The sequence below is a fragment of the Python bivittatus genome, unplaced genomic scaffold (genome assembly GCF_059951505.1).
Source record: "Python bivittatus isolate LINGU-HERP-01145 unplaced genomic scaffold, Pbiv_v1 ctg000080_np1212, whole genome shotgun sequence".
Lineage (NCBI taxonomy): Eukaryota > Metazoa > Chordata > Lepidosauria > Squamata > Pythonidae > Python > Python bivittatus.
The window spans coordinates 13,351,906-13,369,911 of NW_028277035.1; the positions used below are offsets into that span (position 1 = coordinate 13,351,906).

The 18,006-nt window shown below is 42.1% G+C and overlaps 2 protein-coding genes across 8 annotated transcripts in view; one reads left to right on the top strand and one right to left on the bottom strand.

Annotated features, from left to right (window-relative positions):
- Nucleotides 1-2,730, top strand: part of LOC103066946 (transforming growth factor beta receptor type 3) — a 29,789-nt gene extending 27,059 nt beyond the window's left edge. The window contains exons 16-17 of the mRNA XM_007436835.3: nucleotides 54-159; nucleotides 1,359-2,730. Coding sequence (XP_007436897.2) covers nucleotides 54-139 — 86 coding nt within the window. The 3' untranslated portion in view covers nucleotides 140-159; nucleotides 1,359-2,730. The remainder of the gene's footprint in view (nucleotides 1-53; nucleotides 160-1,358) is intronic.
- Nucleotides 1-18,006, bottom strand: part of EVI5L (ecotropic viral integration site 5 like) — an 85,358-nt gene that overhangs the window by 11,933 nt on the left and 55,419 nt on the right. For 4 of the 7 annotated variants that reach the window (XM_088133574.1, XM_088133572.1, XM_088133571.1 and 1 more), the window contains 7 exons: nucleotides 16,482-16,610; nucleotides 16,032-16,172; nucleotides 14,151-14,309; nucleotides 13,868-14,014; nucleotides 13,383-13,478; nucleotides 12,665-12,760; nucleotides 2,839-11,949 (listed from right to left, as the gene is read on the bottom strand). In XM_088133574.1, coding sequence (XP_087989700.1) covers nucleotides 11,638-11,949; nucleotides 12,665-12,760; nucleotides 13,383-13,478; nucleotides 13,868-14,014; nucleotides 14,151-14,309; nucleotides 16,032-16,172; nucleotides 16,482-16,610 — 1,080 coding nt within the window. In that variant the 3' untranslated portion in view covers nucleotides 2,839-11,637. Of the gene's footprint in view, nucleotides 1-2,838; nucleotides 11,950-12,664; nucleotides 12,761-13,382; nucleotides 13,479-13,867; nucleotides 14,015-14,150; nucleotides 14,310-16,031; nucleotides 16,173-16,481; nucleotides 16,611-18,006 lie in introns of those variants that run through there. The other 3 variants (XR_015794716.1, XR_015794715.1, XR_015794714.1) reach the window with 3 other exon arrangements.

An 18,006-nucleotide genomic window follows, 5' to 3' on the forward strand; every position in this document is an offset into this window, starting at 1 on the left:
TGGGGGAAGAAAGAGAACAACACATTTATATTTTATTGTATTTCACCTACCAGCTCCTGAAGAAACAGCTGTTTCCATTCCTCTGAATATTTCCTCAGCTTTGAATGTAGCCAGCACTGCACACGGTTCCCTGCCCTAGAAGCCTCTCTTGAAACACAGGTAGATGAATTTGTAAAAGTTTGTGGGGAAATGCAGCTGGGATACAACAACAAAACCAGTGACGGCCAAACCTTTTGTCAGATGATAAAAATATGGAATTGTCTTTAATTTTCAATGGAAATGTTACTTATTCCATGGACTTGATTGAGAATGAAGAACTCTTGAGCAAGTGTGAGGTTGGCAACGAAGCATCTCACAAGTAAGGGTCCTGCAGCAGCTGCAGCTATCTTACTTTTCACTGCTTGGAACTGTATGCAAAGTTTGGGTGGATGCCATTACAACCCAGCATTTCCAAGCTGTATGGCTAGTATAGCTTACTAGGTCCCATTTCCTGTGCCACCTGACTGAAATGGATAGCCTTGTGCATGACCAAACATGCACTTTGGTACAAACTCTTCAATCTGACTAGAGCCTGAACATTTCCATGGGCTGCTACGACATATTGCCCATTGTTGTTTGGACTGCTTTATTGCACATGGATCTCAAAAATGGTGAACGTAGAGATGGTGAATATGGAGCAGCATGTACAACAAGCACTGCTTCCAGCTGTTGCAAAATGCAGAGCTACCAGAGTCTGCAATAGATTATGGTTTAAAAATGGTGGGAAGTAATGTTGTTTAGTATGCTAAACTATAAACCAGCCATGTGGCCATTTATGGAAAGAGCCAGTAAGGAACTGTAAAGCGGCTGTAAAACTTACCCCAGAGTTCGTTCATGTATAAAATTGTTGCTCTTGCGCTATTAACATTCACAAGGGAGGCATTCCAGAATAAAGAGAATGCTTGTATCAATTATGAAAATGTACCAATAGTAATTTGTGAAGGTGAAGAGATTCTCTCGAGCCAGGCTCAACTCCTGATGACTCCTCTATAGTTTTCTTGGCCATAAGATGGAAAGGGGTTGCCATTGCCTTCTCTGAGATGTTTTTTGACTTCCCAGTCTAGTTTGTAGCCCTGGGATTTCCTGGTCTTCCCTCCTCTCATCCAAGTCCTAATTGAGTCCGGCGCTGTTCAGTTTTTCCAAGCTCAGCCAAGGGTGATAGCTGCTGCAGTCTGCTGAGGATGGGAGCAACTGGGCTGAAGGACATGCAAAAAGCTGCAGAGAGGAACATGAGAACCATAACGGGGTGGCTAGAAATACAGGAAAGGGACAGTAAGGAAGCCATCTTTCCATCTTTTTTTTTTTTCTCTCTCTTACAGATTCTGGGATGAATTTTCAAGCTTCAAGCTTTGATCAAGCTTTTATAAACCTACTAGTATTCTCCCATATTAGATACATTCATGAAGATTTCAGCTATAGTGCACTATAGTGCTCTATTACAACTGGGGGCTTCAATATCTTCTTACACTGCCTGACTTGGTGCTTGAAGCTCTAGCTTCAATAAGTAAATTAGCAGTAGGAAGGCTTTTCATTATGGAACAGGGTGGAAGACTAGAAAGCTGTGTTGCTTCATTGGAGTGTGGCTCCTTTCTCTTACTCTTACTGGGGCATCAACAAAAGAGACTTTCCTGCTTCAGTCTGTGCTAAAGTATGTACATTCCTCTACTGTGTCAAACATGCCGCTGTTCTTATACTTGAGGAAGTTGTCAATTAAACGCTTCGGGAGAAAAGAAAGATCAGGGAACGTTTAATGTTCCCACTGAGTGTCGTCTAGCTGTGTTTTCCTATCCAATAGTGTTAATACTGTGTATCCACTGTGTTCACATGACATGCCCTATCCAACAAATAAACTATTTTAGATCTTAATGTAATGATCCAGTAACCCAAACATACTAAGAAAAGGCCGTATTGCCACAATATGTTAAACTACTACTTACCCACAATCATTTTAGAATCTTGTATCAGTTCAGTTTTCATGAATGAATATTAACCTATGTAGAAATATAAACTAAACACCAGCTCCAAAAGTTTTCAAGGAAGCAAGCAGCAAAAAGTTCAAATTTAGCAAAATTGTTGGGATTATTTTTGTCAGTCATAATGCAAATGATGTAGTTTCCTTTCTATCAGACTGCTGAGCAGACTGGCAAAAAAAAATGCATTGTGACTTTCAGCAGCAGTGATCTTCAGCTTTATAGTACTATTATTTTGAAATGCCACTCATGTGATCAACTATAACATCTACTTTGCTTGCAAAACCTTATTTAGTGGTCAGGTGATTAATATCTATGTTGCTGCACTTGTTAACAGCTTCTAATTTAACCTTCATTATTGGCCCAAATGTTGGGAGAAAAGATAAACTGGGCTCATTCTTACAATCTATACAGGAATGATTTTGCCAGTAACATGGCACTGTAGAAGAATTTGTGCCTAGGTCATCTCTGTTTGATGGGAGCTGATGCCCACTGGTTCCCAACATTCATGCCACAGCAATTATCCTACTATTAGCTTCCCTGGAGTTGTCAGGTATTTTGCATAAAGGACTACCGTTTTTTTTAAGCCTACCATAGGTTGGCTAGCAGAACTTTGGGTGTGATGTGGGACTTTTGTTAGTAGTAAGGATGACAAGATAGGCCTTCCAGTTGTGACTACAATCCACAACATTTTCTTGAAAAAACTATCTTGGAGAGAAACTTCCCAATCTTGGAACAGTTGTAATGCAGAAGTTGACACTCCCAAGGTACACAAGTACTCTTTCCCAATGATGAGTACTATACATCCAACGAGGCCTGAGACACAAAGTTAAAGACAGTGTAAATAGTTTATTATTTTTTTTTAAGTACAGGTATTTTGTACAACAATATTTGTTTTAAAATGGGAATGGGTTGGAAAGAATGAAAGTTATATTCTGAGTAGCAGAGAAGGGACACTGGTACGTACTTACACTAAACACATGATCTCTGGAACAGTTGGGGATATGACAGAACAATACATTCTAACCTGGAAAGCAAGCACACACTGTTACTGGCATGCTGATTCTGGATATTCACCAGCTTGCTAGCATTCAGTGGTCTAGCTGTACAGAATAGGAGGAAGTCAGTATATGAAGATAAAATGTGGGCAGGGAAGAGCACAGTGCATGTGATAGCCCCAATACGGTACAGCATGTTGTTGACTTCACTAGCTCTTCCACTTTCAAACATGAGAACTAGATACACAACAAAGATGTGGTGAGTTTGCATCGCTAACTTCAATGCAGTGTGGCCAATTTAATTTATAGCAGCAGGCAAGCTGATCCCACTCAAATTTTGTGCATTTCAGAAACTACCACACACACAGCAAGAATATTTTTACATACACATGGCAGAACACTTTCTTTGGAACAAAGGTTCCCCAAGATTCTCTAGGCAATGACTTCATAGCCAAAGAGGGAAGCTTTCTTTTTTTCACCACGTCAGTATCAAACATGCTTAAGCAATTATTTCATGCCGGATTATTTACAATCCAAAGCATGATCTCCTATTCTCTATCCTGATTAAATAAAATTCTTCATCTGGGCTATTGTCTCACATTATTCCTTCCCTTCCATCATTATCTTGCCCAAATATACATTTTTATATCCCAAGGCTCTTGCTTTATTTGCTTTATTTGTTGCAAAGTCATTCTGATCAAACTTAATTTAGGTACCACTAAAAAAACATCTCTTCACAATACAAAGGTGTATTTGTATGTGTGTGGGAGAAATACAGAGAGGACAATGTATCCCAACAGCATAATAAACCAGAGCTTTTGTGGAAACAAATCCCACAGGGATTAGATGATTTTCTTCATTAAGATTATATTTTTTAAAGAAAATAATGAAAAATAAATGTAATAATGAAAAAATGTTATGTCCTTTAACAGTAGTGTTTAACAATTTGAGGTAAAGACTAACAAAACATTCTATGGGCATTCATAGTGAGTTTTTCACCTGTTATGTGAAATTAATTTACAACAATACATAATAACTTGAACACTGGAGCAGGTATGCCTGTCAAAGGGAGCATTCACACTCTTACTTAAAAATATTACACTCTTGCCCATTAAAAACAATAGTGTTGTTTTTAACAGTGTGTGCTGGCAGTTTCACAGATGCTAACCAGTACATGCCTAACATAACCAGAGCAGTTTTACAGAATTTATTCCAGGACAGGAAATGTACCTTTTCATGGTGGGAAGCACCATGCCCTCAATTTGGCTCCGCTACTCTTAAAATGATGAGATTTCTATGATCAAAGGCTAAATAAACTCGGACCTAGGAAATACAGACCAGTTTCTCTTATCTCTATGTCTAATTCCACTCAGTTCCCTAGAGCATACTTTTTTTTGTAGGTTGCACTGCAGCCCAGGATAGGAGTGGGGAAGAAAGATACCTATTTAGGGTCATTTATAGTGTGCCATCCAAAGTTACACAGAATAACCAAAGAAATTCAATGCTACCTGCTTACACAGGAAGGGGCACTGGCACCCAAAGGGATGCATTCAAGTTAGTGAGCGATTCAAAGTCAAGTGTCAAACCTGGGGGGAGAACAGAAGTAGCAGTCCCAATCCCAGCCCTAACACAGCACCACATTGATTTCCCTCTGTGCAGAAGGAAATGTAAAGAAAAATCCTATTAAAGTGCAAATTGAAGTATGCTGGTAGCTACCACAAGCACCATCTTCAGCCTAGCCTGTCCAAAACAATTTGCTGGGGCCAAACATAGCAGGCTGCTCTAAGATACTGGCTGGGTTAAACTACTTTGCAGGTGGCTCCTCTTTCTTAGCATAAGAACGTGAAGCCTACCACAAAGCACGGAAGATGCCTAATGGCTCTGTGTTGTTATAAATACTTGGGGGAAGGACGGGCAGGGCAGGGCATGGCATGGCATGGCATGGCATGGCATGGCATGGTATGGTATGGTATGGTAAGGTAAGGTAAGGTAAGGTAAGGTAAGGTAAGGTAAGGTAAGGTAAGAGAGGAGATGCCTGTGGGAGCTCATGGCAGAAACAAAAATGCACCTCTAAGTGGTGTTTTGCTTCCTCTCTCACCAAGTTCTGCTGAGGATTTTATATATCTAGCTAGCTACCCCGTATGCCAAAGGACTGAGTGGGTTTGGCACCTTCACTGGGAAAAGAATAAAGGCCTGAAGAATAGCCACAAAAGGAAATGCAAGGGAAGAAAGCACACAAGGACCACTGCATTAAAAACTGGCTTCATCCTTTAAAATTTGTTTATAATACTTCATGCTAAGGGCAATAGTAAATTTAAAAATAGAAGCAAATGACTGGCTCACATACACAGCGCATTTGGAAAGTATTCAGACCCCCTTCACTTTTTTCAGTTTTGTTATGTTGCAGCCTGATACAACAATCGTTCAAATTCATTTTTTTCTCATTAATCTACACTCAGTACCCCATAATGACAAAGTGAAAACAGAATTTTAGAAATGTCTCCAAATGTATGAAAAAGGAAAAACTGAAATATCACATTGGCATAAGTATTCAGACCCTTTGCAACAACACTTGAAATTGAGCTCAGGTGCCTCCCATTTCTCTTGATTGTTGCTGAGCTGTTTCTACACCTTGATTGGAGTCCACCTGTGGTAAATTAAACTGATTGGACATGATTTGGAAAGGCACACACCTCTCTACAGAAGGCCTCACAGCTGAGAACGCATACTCTATCAGAGCAAAAGCCACGAGGTCAAAGGAACTGCCTGCAGAGCTCAGAGACAGGATTATTGCAAGGTACAGATTTAGGGAAGGCTACAAAAAAATTTCTGCTGCCCTGAAGGTTCCCAAGAGCACAGTGGCCTCCATAATTCTCAAATGGAAGAAGTTTGGCACAACCAGGACTCTTCCAAGAGATGGTCACCTGGCCAAACTGAGCAATGGGGGGAGAAGAGCTTTAGTAAGAGAGGTGACCAAGAACCCAATGGTCACTCTGACTGAGCTCCAGAGATCCTGTGTGGAGATGGGACAAAGTTCCAGAAGGACAACCATCACTGCAGCCCTCCACCGATCTGGGCTTTATGGCAGAGTGGCTAGACGAAAGCCTCTCCTCAGTGCAAAACATATGAACACCCACTTGGAGTTTGCAAAAAAGCACTTGAAGGACACTCAGACTGTGAGGAACAAGATTCACTGGTCTGATGAAACCAAGATTGAACTGTTCAGCCTCAATTCTAAACGTTATGTCTGGAGGAAATGAGGTACCGCTCATCACCTGCCCAATACCATCCCAACAGTGAAGCATGGTGGTGGCAGCATCATGCTGTGGGAGTGTTTTTCAGCAGCAGGGACTGGGAGACAGGTCAGGGTTGAGGGAAAGCTGAATGGAGCTATCCTCAATGAGATATCCTCAATGAAAACCTGTTCCACAGTGCTCAAGACCTCAGGCTGAGCCAAAGGTTCACCTTCCAACATGACAACGATCCTAAGCACACAGCCAAGACAACACAGGAATCGCTAAGGGACAACTCTGTGAATGTCCCAGAGTGGCCCAGCCAGAGCCCTGACTTGAACCCTATTGAATATCTCTGGAGAGACCTGAAAATGGCTGTCCACTGATGGTCCCCATCCAACCTGATTGAGCTTGAGAGGATTTGCAAAGAAGAATGGCAGAAAATCCCTCAATCCAGGTGTGCAAAGTTTGTTGCGTCATACCAAAAAAAGACTCGAGGCTATAACTGCTGCCAAAGGTGCTTCAACAAAGTACTGAGTAAAGGGTCTGAATACTTAAGTACAGTGGTACGTCTAGTTACGAACGCCCCTCCTTACGAATTTTTCAAGATACGACCAGCTCCGGCCCCAAAAATTTACCTCTACTTGCAAACTCCGGCTCTACTTACGAACTGGATCCGCGGCCATTTTCCCTGCTGCCACGTGGTCGCGGCTTCCTGTGGGCAAGATCGCGGTAGCAAGGAGATGTTCGGTGAGGCTTGTGGTGTGTTTTGTGGCGTTTGGAAGGTTTTTATGGCGTTTGGAAGGTTTTTGAGGTTTAAAAATAAAATGCATATGTTTCAGAACTGTTTAGCCGTATTTACATTGAACCTTATGGGGAAATTTGCCTCGTAGTGCGACCAAATTCGGAGGGCAGAACGGATTAACCGGATTTACATTGAACCTTATGGGAAACTTTACCTCGACTTGAGACCAACTCGAGTTGCAACCAGAGTCACGGAACGGATTAAGTTCGTAACTAGAGGTACCACTGTACATGTGATATTTCAGTTTTTTCTTTTTAATAAATTTTCAGACATTTCTAAACTTCTGTTTTCACTTTGTCATTATGGGGTACTGATTGTAGATTAATGAGAAAAAAAACGAATTTGAATGATTGTTGTATCAGGCTGCAACATAACAAAATTGAAAAAAATGAAGGGGATCTAAATACTTTCCGTATGCACTGTAGTTTGGCTTGGAAACTCACAACCATGTTCAGAAAAGTTCATACAAATTTAAAAAAAAACAATAAACCTAATTAGGCAGATACTTTTGCTCTAAGATACAGATCAAAACCGAAAGTGTTTGATTCTCAGGTTACCAAGATTGGCTGTCTGCACTTTTCTTCTAACATGCTTGCCATGGATTCTGTGGATGGATAGTTTTCAGTAGGCCTTTACTTTCAAAAAGAAAGAAAATTCCTTGGAAATACTATAATTTATATCCAGCAGAGGAATTGGGGTGGGCTGGGGGTTGTGGGTATCTTGATGTAAATGGATTCTTTTTGAAGAATTAGACACATGGTTCAGTTGGTGAATCAAGCTCATTCTGCTAGAATCAAGGCTATGTTTTTCATGACCTAATGTAATTCAGTACACTGTGGTTTATTCATGACATTTGGTATCTAACCAAACTCAACCAAAAGCAACAGATTATGCCAACTTGAACAGCTGAGTTTCCTGCACTTTGCTGTGATGAAATTAGAATTCCCATTGCTCGTCCAGTCTCTTGCTCCTAATACTTACATTATTATTAATTTTCTAAAGATTTCATTGCAAGTTATCTGATATAATAATTTTTATCACATGGTTTTATGTTTACCATCCAGAGCTCCAAAAAGAAAAGTCAATACTATCTCCTGGTAATCTGCAAAAGGAGGATTCAACTCTTGTACTCCGATGTTGCATGGATCTACTCTGAGAAATCAGACCAAAACACTTTTTATATATCCTGTAGTTCCTAGTATCTGCTAGCATGGAAGAAAAAGAAAGTTATCATTGTCTTCAAACTTCTATACAGTTGCAAGTATAGAAGCAATGGAGAGGGGGAATTTGTGGTATCATTTAATAAACTGTATCAAAAGGCTCTACAGCCACAATCTAAACACTAGAAAAAAGCTGCAGTAATGTGAATAATTTGTATAGAATAGGTTAACAGACTTCAGTCAGGGTTTGCCACAATGAACCTTAAAGAATAAATCAGCCAAATGAATCAAGTCTAAATTTAACAATAACAATCTCAAACCAAATGAAAAAACAATTTGGATATGGTTCGAACCATCTTCTCTCATTTACTCCAGTGTAACTGTGAAACACTAAAGTCAATGGATTTACTTCATATTTAGAAATAGCATCAGTTAAAGGTTTTCCTAACATGTAATGTTAGAGGCAGTAAGCATTCAGATAGCACTACACAAAACAAATATCCACAACTGCTAGGAATTATGCACAACTGGCAAACAGTTTCACAAGCCATCCAACATTGCAAACATATGTCCAATGCTAGCGGGGGGGGGAGGGAGGGGAGCTTCAGATTGATACAAGCAGATCAAAACAACAGTGCAAACTGAACTCATCTGGACCACGTATTATTCTGATTACCTCTATGTGAGATTGAATAATGAAACAGTAAATTGCAAAATGTTAGTAATACAGTGTAGCATGGGTATATGTATATGTGTGTAAAACGTATATATAAAATATGCAAGATTATGCCAAACTGGTGCCTTTCCCTGGGCATATTATATAAATACATACATACATATATATATATATATATGTGTGTGTGTGTGTGTGTGCGCGTTTGTGCGTTTATTTATGTTCAATAGTTCAGGGCCAGCCATGTGGTAGGTGGCTAGGCAAATGTAGGTTTGTTTTCCTGCTTTGCAAATGCTGGTTTACCCTCACTGATTTGGGAGCTGAGAAAGCACTTGGAAAATCCAAGCAGCTTCTCCCTTTCAAATCCCTTCCAAACCCATGCCAAGGAAACGGTCATGGAGGACTCTTCCAAAAAGAGAGGTCTATGTGTCTGATACAGAACATTTTCAGTCATTAATAAAGTTGCAGGCTTTACAAGCTAGATAAAATTAAAAGGCATATTAATTTGCTACAGATGAGAAAGAAATAAAATTGAGCGAAGAATGAAGAAAATACGTCCACAGCAAGAAATGGCCCCCTTCCCCGAGGGGAGGAATTCCCCAGTTCAAAAACTACCTGAACCTGTTCGTAGATGGCCCTCCACAACCAGATTCTTGCTTAACAAAATTGCCTACCTTCTTGGCAGGGTCAAAGCCTTACATCTTCGACGTTCTGCATCTGCCCAGCCTCTTTCATAGACCTTCTGTGAAACCCTTTCCATCTTCTAGTGCCAGGTGATCTTTATTCTCAGCTGTAACATTATCATTTGTAACAATACCTTTATTCAGACACCTTGCAATGCTAAATATTTCAAAACAGCACACCTCCCTAATTTAAATGGAAAGAAACAGCACTGCATATTTTTTAAAGGCTTTTTTCATAAAGCTGTCCTGCCCTATCTTTTTTTGGGGGGGGGGTAGAGTCTGGAATTTTCGTCCCAGTGATATCTGGGTGCTACACTAATCCCCCAAAAGCATGCTATGACAGAGAAGCTTTAATACTCTTAAACCTGGGCTGTGTTAAGGAAAGGGGACAAAATTAAACTAGCAGTTTTCAGTTCGGTACCCTAAAAATGAAGAGAAGGTCTTTGAGTACCAATTGCAGCATTATTTCTAGCTGCAAAAAACATGGAGTGCTTGTAAGTAATGCTCCACTGATTCTTCTCAACTACTGATGCCCCCCCACCCTGCTTTGTGGAAAACAAGCCTTTCTGCAGCTGAATGAATATGAACCGAATTACAAATAGCATTGCAATGACTGCAGTATTTCCAACTGAGGTGCGCATCACTGTACAGTTCTATTTAAACTCTTCTTCAATAGAATCCCTAAGTAAATTATGGGTTCTTTATTTACCAACTGTCATTAAGTGGGCTGTCAGCAATCCTTTCGCTGTTAGAAGCTAATCTTGTTAAGAAAACATGTTCTTTTCCCTACCCTGCCTTACCTTGCCCCCAAGCACCTCTCCCCCCATGAACACACACATACACACTTCAAGAAGAGGCTTGTTTCTGCAAGGAATTGCTGCTTGGAGCAGAACTACACTTTATACAAGCAAATGCGCCCAATGCTTAAAGGAACTGAGGAGCATCTGCATAGAATCATCAGTGAAAGCACAAAGGGTTTGGCATACCTTTCCTGCTGGTTCTCCCCTGCTATCCTTGCTCTACTAGTGTTTAGAAGCAAATGTAATATTAGGAGTCTTATTTTTACTTGATGTGTAATTCAAGTTTTAGCCCTTTGGGGGCTTCCATTTTTTTTTTTTAAATCTTGGCAGAATCAGCTATCTGGACATTCCACAATATTTCTATCTCTCCACACAGTAACTTAGCAATTAATACTGATCTCATGAATCAAGGAGCAGCTTACTAATGTATCTCCCCCCCCCCGATTATTTATATATATATAAATATATGCACTGATGGCCTGCCCTCCTGCCTGAGCCAAATTGGGCACTGAGCCAGAATGCTGCAAAAATCAGTGTTTGAAAAGATGACTATAAAACTGGAGTTAATGAAGAGTATCCCTTGATATAACTAAATAGAAAATGTTGTATGTTTAGGTACAGAAGCAATTTTGGCTACTCCATAAAAGTCCTCCAAATCACTGAACTTTTCAGAGATGGATTAGTAATTGCACTCTAGAAATAAATAATGCACACAGGAACAAAAATATTATCTCCCTCACTAGAACCAATCACTTCTTCAGAAGCTCACTCTCCTTCCCTGTCCTTTTTCAGGGTGGAACATTACAAACAAGTATGGAGGCACTCAATTTTCTCCTCTGGATGCAGAGCAGCATGCTAGGAGACAAATATAAATAAAGGGAAGACTGACCCCTTTCCCCTCTCCAAGCACAGCAAGGAGAAAGAGATTGAATACAACTCGGCTGTATTTTAGGGGATCAGTGGACTGACTGCTTCTGCTGCCCCTTCAAAGTTCTCATCTGTGCAAACTTTTGTGTAGAGAAGGAAAAAACGTGTGGAAAGCAGGATGTGGATGAGGCCAATACCTGGATTTGGATTTTAACTCCCAGTGACAAAGCTGAAAAAAGGCAGTGCTGACAACAATCAATATAGTCCATGTGGGGCACACCATGCCACATCTGAGGCATGATACTCACTGGGCAGAAGACTCAGTTCCATCTGATCCCTGACTCCTCAGTACAGCATGGCCAGTGGATCAACTGCCTTCCAGATGGAGTTGGGATGGCAACATCACTCCTCATTTGCCCAAGGCCTCTGCAAAGATGATCTCACCATTGGCCTCAGTGGCAGAGGCAGGCTCATCTGGATCGCTATCTGTAGTGCCATCACTCTCCTTACCAGAGCTCTCGGCCCCATGCAGAAAGTGTGTGTTGTGGGGAGACAGTGGATACAAGACATCCTGCAGGGCACCCACTACCATAGGGTTGGTCAGCAACTCCTCATCTGAAGAATGCAGTGAGTCATCATCCACTGCCAGATGACTCACAATATGTATACCATCAAAGCCCATAGAGTCCTCAAAAGGCTTCTGTCCTTTTATTAGCCGAATCTGCAGGAGAGAGAAAGAGAAGATACTGGGGCAGCCATGATGGTTTGGCATTCAGCACTATGAAACTCACTGAAGCTCCAGAATAACTTGGATTAACAAAAATAATCCACAGTGGACAAAAGAGAATTGCTGCTTTAATACACATAAGCCAAGTTCCTGCTTGCCATGGAATAGCTATGATATGATAAAAGCCATGTCCTGGCCTAAGACTTACTAGAGGTGTGAGGTTCTACGCAATATCTTCTTTTTCCTTGGACTGACAAGGCATTACAAACATAAAAGGATAACAAATAAAAACAACCCACTCTTAAGAGAAAATTCACTTCTCTGAAGGTTATCTCATAAACCTAAAGAGATACAGCCACGTTAAGGACAAGTCAGAGCAGATCTTTAAATCACACAGGATGTGGGGGCTTTGAGCCTCTGTGTCTTCCAACATTACATTTATTTGTGTGGGGGGTTTTTTTTCCGATAAAAACTGACCTTTGCCTGACAAAGTTTGGCCTAATATACTAATATAGTTCAAACTGCCACTGACTACTTGATTAGTTTATATATTAAGAGCTGACCAAGATAATTCATAGCTCTGCAATCCTCCCCTATTTGTATAAAAAAGACAGCTGTGACTTGCTAAAGGATGCTAAGAGTCCAACAGAGAAGGCATCAGAAACTCCTCCATGGTTTTGTCTGCTTTCTCCCACTAGGTTGAGCTCACCTCTGCCTTGAGTTCATCAATCTGCTCTTTGAGTTCACGAATGTATTGGGAGGAGTCAGAATTGTTGAGTTGACCTTGGATCATTCCTTCTTCTCTCTGCATGTGAAAGGAAGAGGGGGCTAAAAATGATCATTGCTTGGAGGAAAGGGCACAACTACTTCTGATTTTAGCCCAGCACATATATTATTTCACAACCTGCATAAATAACCAAATCATATTGTTGAAGGGATTTTAGAGGCCATCTAGTCCACTGTTTTCCCTGCTCCCCAGTGCAGGATCCACTAGAACAACACTGGCAGAAAATTTTCTGGCCAGCCAGTCTGAAGAACTCTAGCAAAGGAAAGCAACCCCTGTGTGATAACTCTTCAAGTATCTGATAAATGCTATTATATCTCAGCTTTCCTGTAGGGCAAACATATAGTACCAGATCCTTCACAATTCCACAGAGGAGTTGGTTCAGGGGATACTTCACTAGTTTAGTAGCATTCCTCCAAACTTGCTCCAATGTGTCCTTTTCAAACTGAAGTACCCAGAACAGGGCACAGCATGGGGTCCAATAAGCACAGAGTATAGTGGACCAATCACTTCCCATGATCTGGACTCTATGCTTCTGTTAATCCCTCAAGAGAGCATTTGCTTTTCTTCCAGCTGCAACACACTGCTGGCTCCTGTTTCACTTGTGGCTGAAAAGGACACCCGCTAGTTACTCTCCCCTAACCTGGATTTCCAGTTCAGCAATCCTCTGCCGCATCTCTGCCACAGCAGCCATGCTATCTGCTTCTCTCAGGCGAACAGCCATAACTTCTTCTTTGCTCTGCAACAGATAATACAAACCAGTGGCAGCAGCCCATCAGACTGCAAGCAAGGAGATCTGCACAACATATGAAACAGGAAAAAAAAGTCTTAGCTCCTGGAATTCCTCATGGCAGCTGTAGATGCCAATAAACTCATGCTGAGTCATTAAGTTACTTGGAAGCTATCCCAGGGACAGGATTTTGGGCACTTTGATGACAGGAAGATCTGCACATTGTGGTGCACTAGTGCTGGGCAATTCCAGCATCCAAGGATTTTCTAAAAACAAGCTTGGCTTTAAAATTCAGAATTCCAATGTGGAGCTCCTTACCTCTGAGCAGCAGTTGAGCAGCCTGATTCATTTTATATGGGACAGCCACAGGCCCTGTGGCATTTAATGGGGTAACTCACCTTGCACTCAGATTCAGCATGCTTGCGCTTGGTCTCACTCAACTGCGTCTGCAGCCCTTTGTTTTGGGCAGTGAGATACTGCACCTTTTCATGCAGCCCAGAACACTCCTGTTCCATCCGACTGAGGAGGTTGCTGTGAATCTGATCCTAGAAAAGAAGAATAAAGGCCAGCTGATACTCTGAAATTGCAGGTAGAAAGAACTTGTAACGTCTAGCTATAAATGTCTAGCCATAGGAATACTCTTAGTAGAGAGAAGAACTACCACAACTGTTACTCACTCACCTGGGTTTCAAGCTCCACCACTCTTTGACGCAGCTCCCGGACCTCACCCTGGGCCTGTGTCTCACGCAGACGGAGATTCATCAGTTCATCTTGGAGATCATTCATTGTGTTCTTTCGGGGAGAGTCCTTCCATCGCCCACCGGTCCGGCTCAGATGGGTCTAAAGTAAGGGAAGCAGAACAATCATCTGCAAATCTAGGCACAAGTATATTCAGGGTTCCAAGGGCACCAAGGCTGAGTATGACGATAACAAAATAGAAAGCAGCACTATGCTTATTCTGCATCTAAATGGCAAAGTCACGGTCATCGTAAGTGTGGGGTGGCGGTTAAGAGGTTGGACTGGGAATGGGGAGATGCAGTTTCCACCATCAGCCATGAAAACTCACTGAGTGACTTTGGGTCTGTCCCTCTCTGCCAGGGTTGTTGATGTGGGGGAGAAACAGGATGGAGAAAGCTGGAATATAAATCTATTAAATAAAATAATCTTTATCAGGTCAGGTAGAACTTGATTCTCCTGACAACTTATTTCTGATAAAGAACAGTACTGATTGTTTTACAGAAAATATAAGAAGACAATTACTGATTATTAGACATCCCTTCCCTCCCTCCCATTGTTTAAATGTCTAGGTACGTTTGGAGAGGGGCAGGTACAACCTACTCACAAGCTTTTGGAGTGTCTCAGATGCATTGCGACAACATCACAAGAAGGCAGCATGTGATTTGGAATGGCCTTGGGAAAAAGACCTGGCACAGCCAGCAGCTGCCTCGAATAGGGCCAGGCCGGGCATGCCTCGTCAGCAATGGGGGGAAGTAGACTGCGAACGTCAGCTGGGGGAAGCAGGGCGTGTTGAGTGCAGGGCAGCTGGGGTGCCTGGGGCTTTATGCTGTGGTGCTGGGGTGAGTGGCCACAACATGGTGCTCCTTGGCGGCAGTGGTGGTGGCAGCACTGGGGCTGAAGTAGAGGCCTGGGAGTGGTGGTGTTGGCTGAGACTGCTGAAGGCTCTGGGCCTTTACTTCAGCCCCAGGGCTGCCACCACTGCTGAGGAGTGCTGCTGTGCAGGGCAAACATCTGCAGAGACCAGAGGCAAGATAGGCTGGTGGGGGAAGTTCAAGAGGAGGCAATCCCTTATTTTACTAAGGCTCGGGGCTGGGAGGGACCAAGCCGGGAATGGCTTGGATCGGGGTGGGTCCCTGTCTAGCGACCACTGGGATTCAGTTAACGATGGCAATGAAGACTGCCAGGATTTCCATCGCAGTCACGTAACCTCGCGCTTTATGACCTATATCACTTAGCAATGGAAATTCTGGTCCCAATTACCATCATAACTCAAGGACTACATGTAGTTGATTTTTTCTTCAAACATGGCACTTGATTCATGCCACTTTTAAAACAAGAAATTGGAAAAATCTTGAAAAAACAGTGGGAAAAGAGCAAAAGAAGGCCCTGCACTGGCATGATTGATCTCAAGAAACACATCAACTACCAAAATCAATCCAGTAAAATATATAGCTTTGTACAGCTCATTCTAATAAGTTGCCATATGAATGCTAACATGATTTATGCATCAAACCAGATTTTATTAAGCTCCTGGAGCTCCCAAATCTAGGCTACAAAACTCCTGGTGACCAGTAGATGGCAGCAAGGAGATACAAGAATTTCCTGTCCTTTATTGCTATCTAGTGGTTGTCTAAATGTTTGCACCCCGGAAGGTGCTTGCTATTAACTCATTCAGTACTAACTGCTAAGTAATTTACAGGATCAGTCCTTGTGGCCTTCTATACAAAGATTTACATTAGAATCATGAACACAGCCAAGCAATTTGCCAACTATATCTAACAAATGAGATTTTGCCAGATACAGCATCATTCAAATGTAGCATACCTGCCAATTGTCATTGAGCTCCTTCACCTGCTGTTGCAGCTCTCTAAAAGATTTCATTGCCTCAGACTCCCGCACCTTCATAGCCTTCAGTTCTTCCTGCAGACGGGCCACATTGTTTTCATCTGGAAGCAAGCTGTTCTTCTGGAAAGGAGATGATTTAAGCATTAGTGCTATATATGTTTTTCAGATCTGAGGTTGCAGGTGCTTCTTGTAGAATGGCCATCTTCAGCCATTCTATGCTACTGGAAAGTATTTGGGCCCAAAGCAGCTGACATCACTGGGGAGAAATATGGGGGAAGGAGGGGCAGACTTGCTTGAGGTCCAAAGAGCTGTATAGGGAGTCCTAGCAGGCCAAAGGTTCTTTGGTCTATGCTGTGGCTTAAGGGATCCTGTCTTGGATATTTTCTAACACTTGTGTACTTCTGTATCAGTCTTTTAAAGAGAAGTTACCTTTTCCATGTCTAGGACTTTATCCTGCATCTCTTTAAGAGCACTCAGAGTCTCAGACTCCCTCAAGCGGGATTGCTCCAGTTCTGTTTCCAGATGGCTCACAAACTCCTCAGAGAAGCGGGGGTTTCCCTACACAGTATGAGAAATGTTAGTAAATCAAATGAAATGATACTACAGCCATGAATGAATAAATGTTCCTATAGTTCCAATGTTCCTATAGTTCCAATGTTCCTATAGTTTTTATTGCAATCAGCTAGCTCTAATTTCTGCAACTAGAAGTCAGAATCATATAAGTTGGAATGCAGGCAACTTATGAATTCTCTGAATGGCTTGTTGTTTTAAGGGGGCTGTGAATATGAGGAGCAGAGGAGAGACATGTTTAAGGCTTTTCCTGAAGGCCATTCTTCTGAACAAAATATCTCCCTGCCCTTTTTTAGTCGCTCTATCTTTAAAGGAAAAATGCAGTTCAGGGAGGGCAACTTTACAAACTAAATTACAGTCCATAGAAAAAGAGGATAAGCATTATTCTGCTTTATAAAAGCCATACCCTCCTAGTGGATTACAGTTCAATTGTTCCTTCTTTTTTTTTTTTCCATTTCAGGAGACTATTTATTTATTTATTTATTTATTTATTTATTTATTTATTCGGCTTGTATGCCACCCATCTCCCCCACAGGTGACTCTGGGCGGCTCACAATAAAAAAGAAGAAATACAATTCTCTCCAAGATGGCTAAAAACTATAAATAATTTAAAAACATATTAAAAATACCCTAAAAAACCTCCTCTAATTTTGGCCCTATAAAAATCTGTAAGATGCTGGGGGGGGGGGCAACCCATCATCCCACCAGCCATCTCCACAGGTGCAGGCCCCCCTCTGGCCCCCAGGCCTTCTGGCAAAGCCAGGATTTAATACCTTTCCTGAAGGCCATGAGGGAGGGGGCACACCGGACCTCAGGAGGCAGGATGTTCCATACGGCGGGCGCTGCAGTAGAAAAGGCTCTCTGCCTAGACCCCACCAATCGAAATTCCCTGACCGGTGGGGTCTGCAACCTGCCCCTTCTGCTGGACCGAGTGGGACGGGGTGAAGTGACCAGGGCGAGGCGGTTCCTCAGATAACCTGGTCCCGTGCCATGAAGGGCTTTAAAGGTGATGAGCGACACCTTGAATTGGACCCGGAAGCAAACTGGTAACCAATGCAGCTCGCGCAACAGCGGTGTTATATGTGCCCTCCTAGGGGCATTAAGAACTGTCCGCGCCGCCGCATTCTGCACCAGCTGTAGCTTCCGGATACTCTTTGGACTATGCATGGAACTCTCAAATTTGGCCTTCAATCATGGGCCATAATTATTAGGAATAGCCATATCTATTCTTTTTCTAGATGGGACTTCCTCAATCTGATGCCCCCCAGATCTGTTGTACAGTAAGTCACATTAGCAGCCAACATTTCTAATGGGCATAAAGGCTGGAGTTAGGAGTTTATTTTGTAATTCAACACATTCAGATGCATAAGGGTGGGAAAAGCTG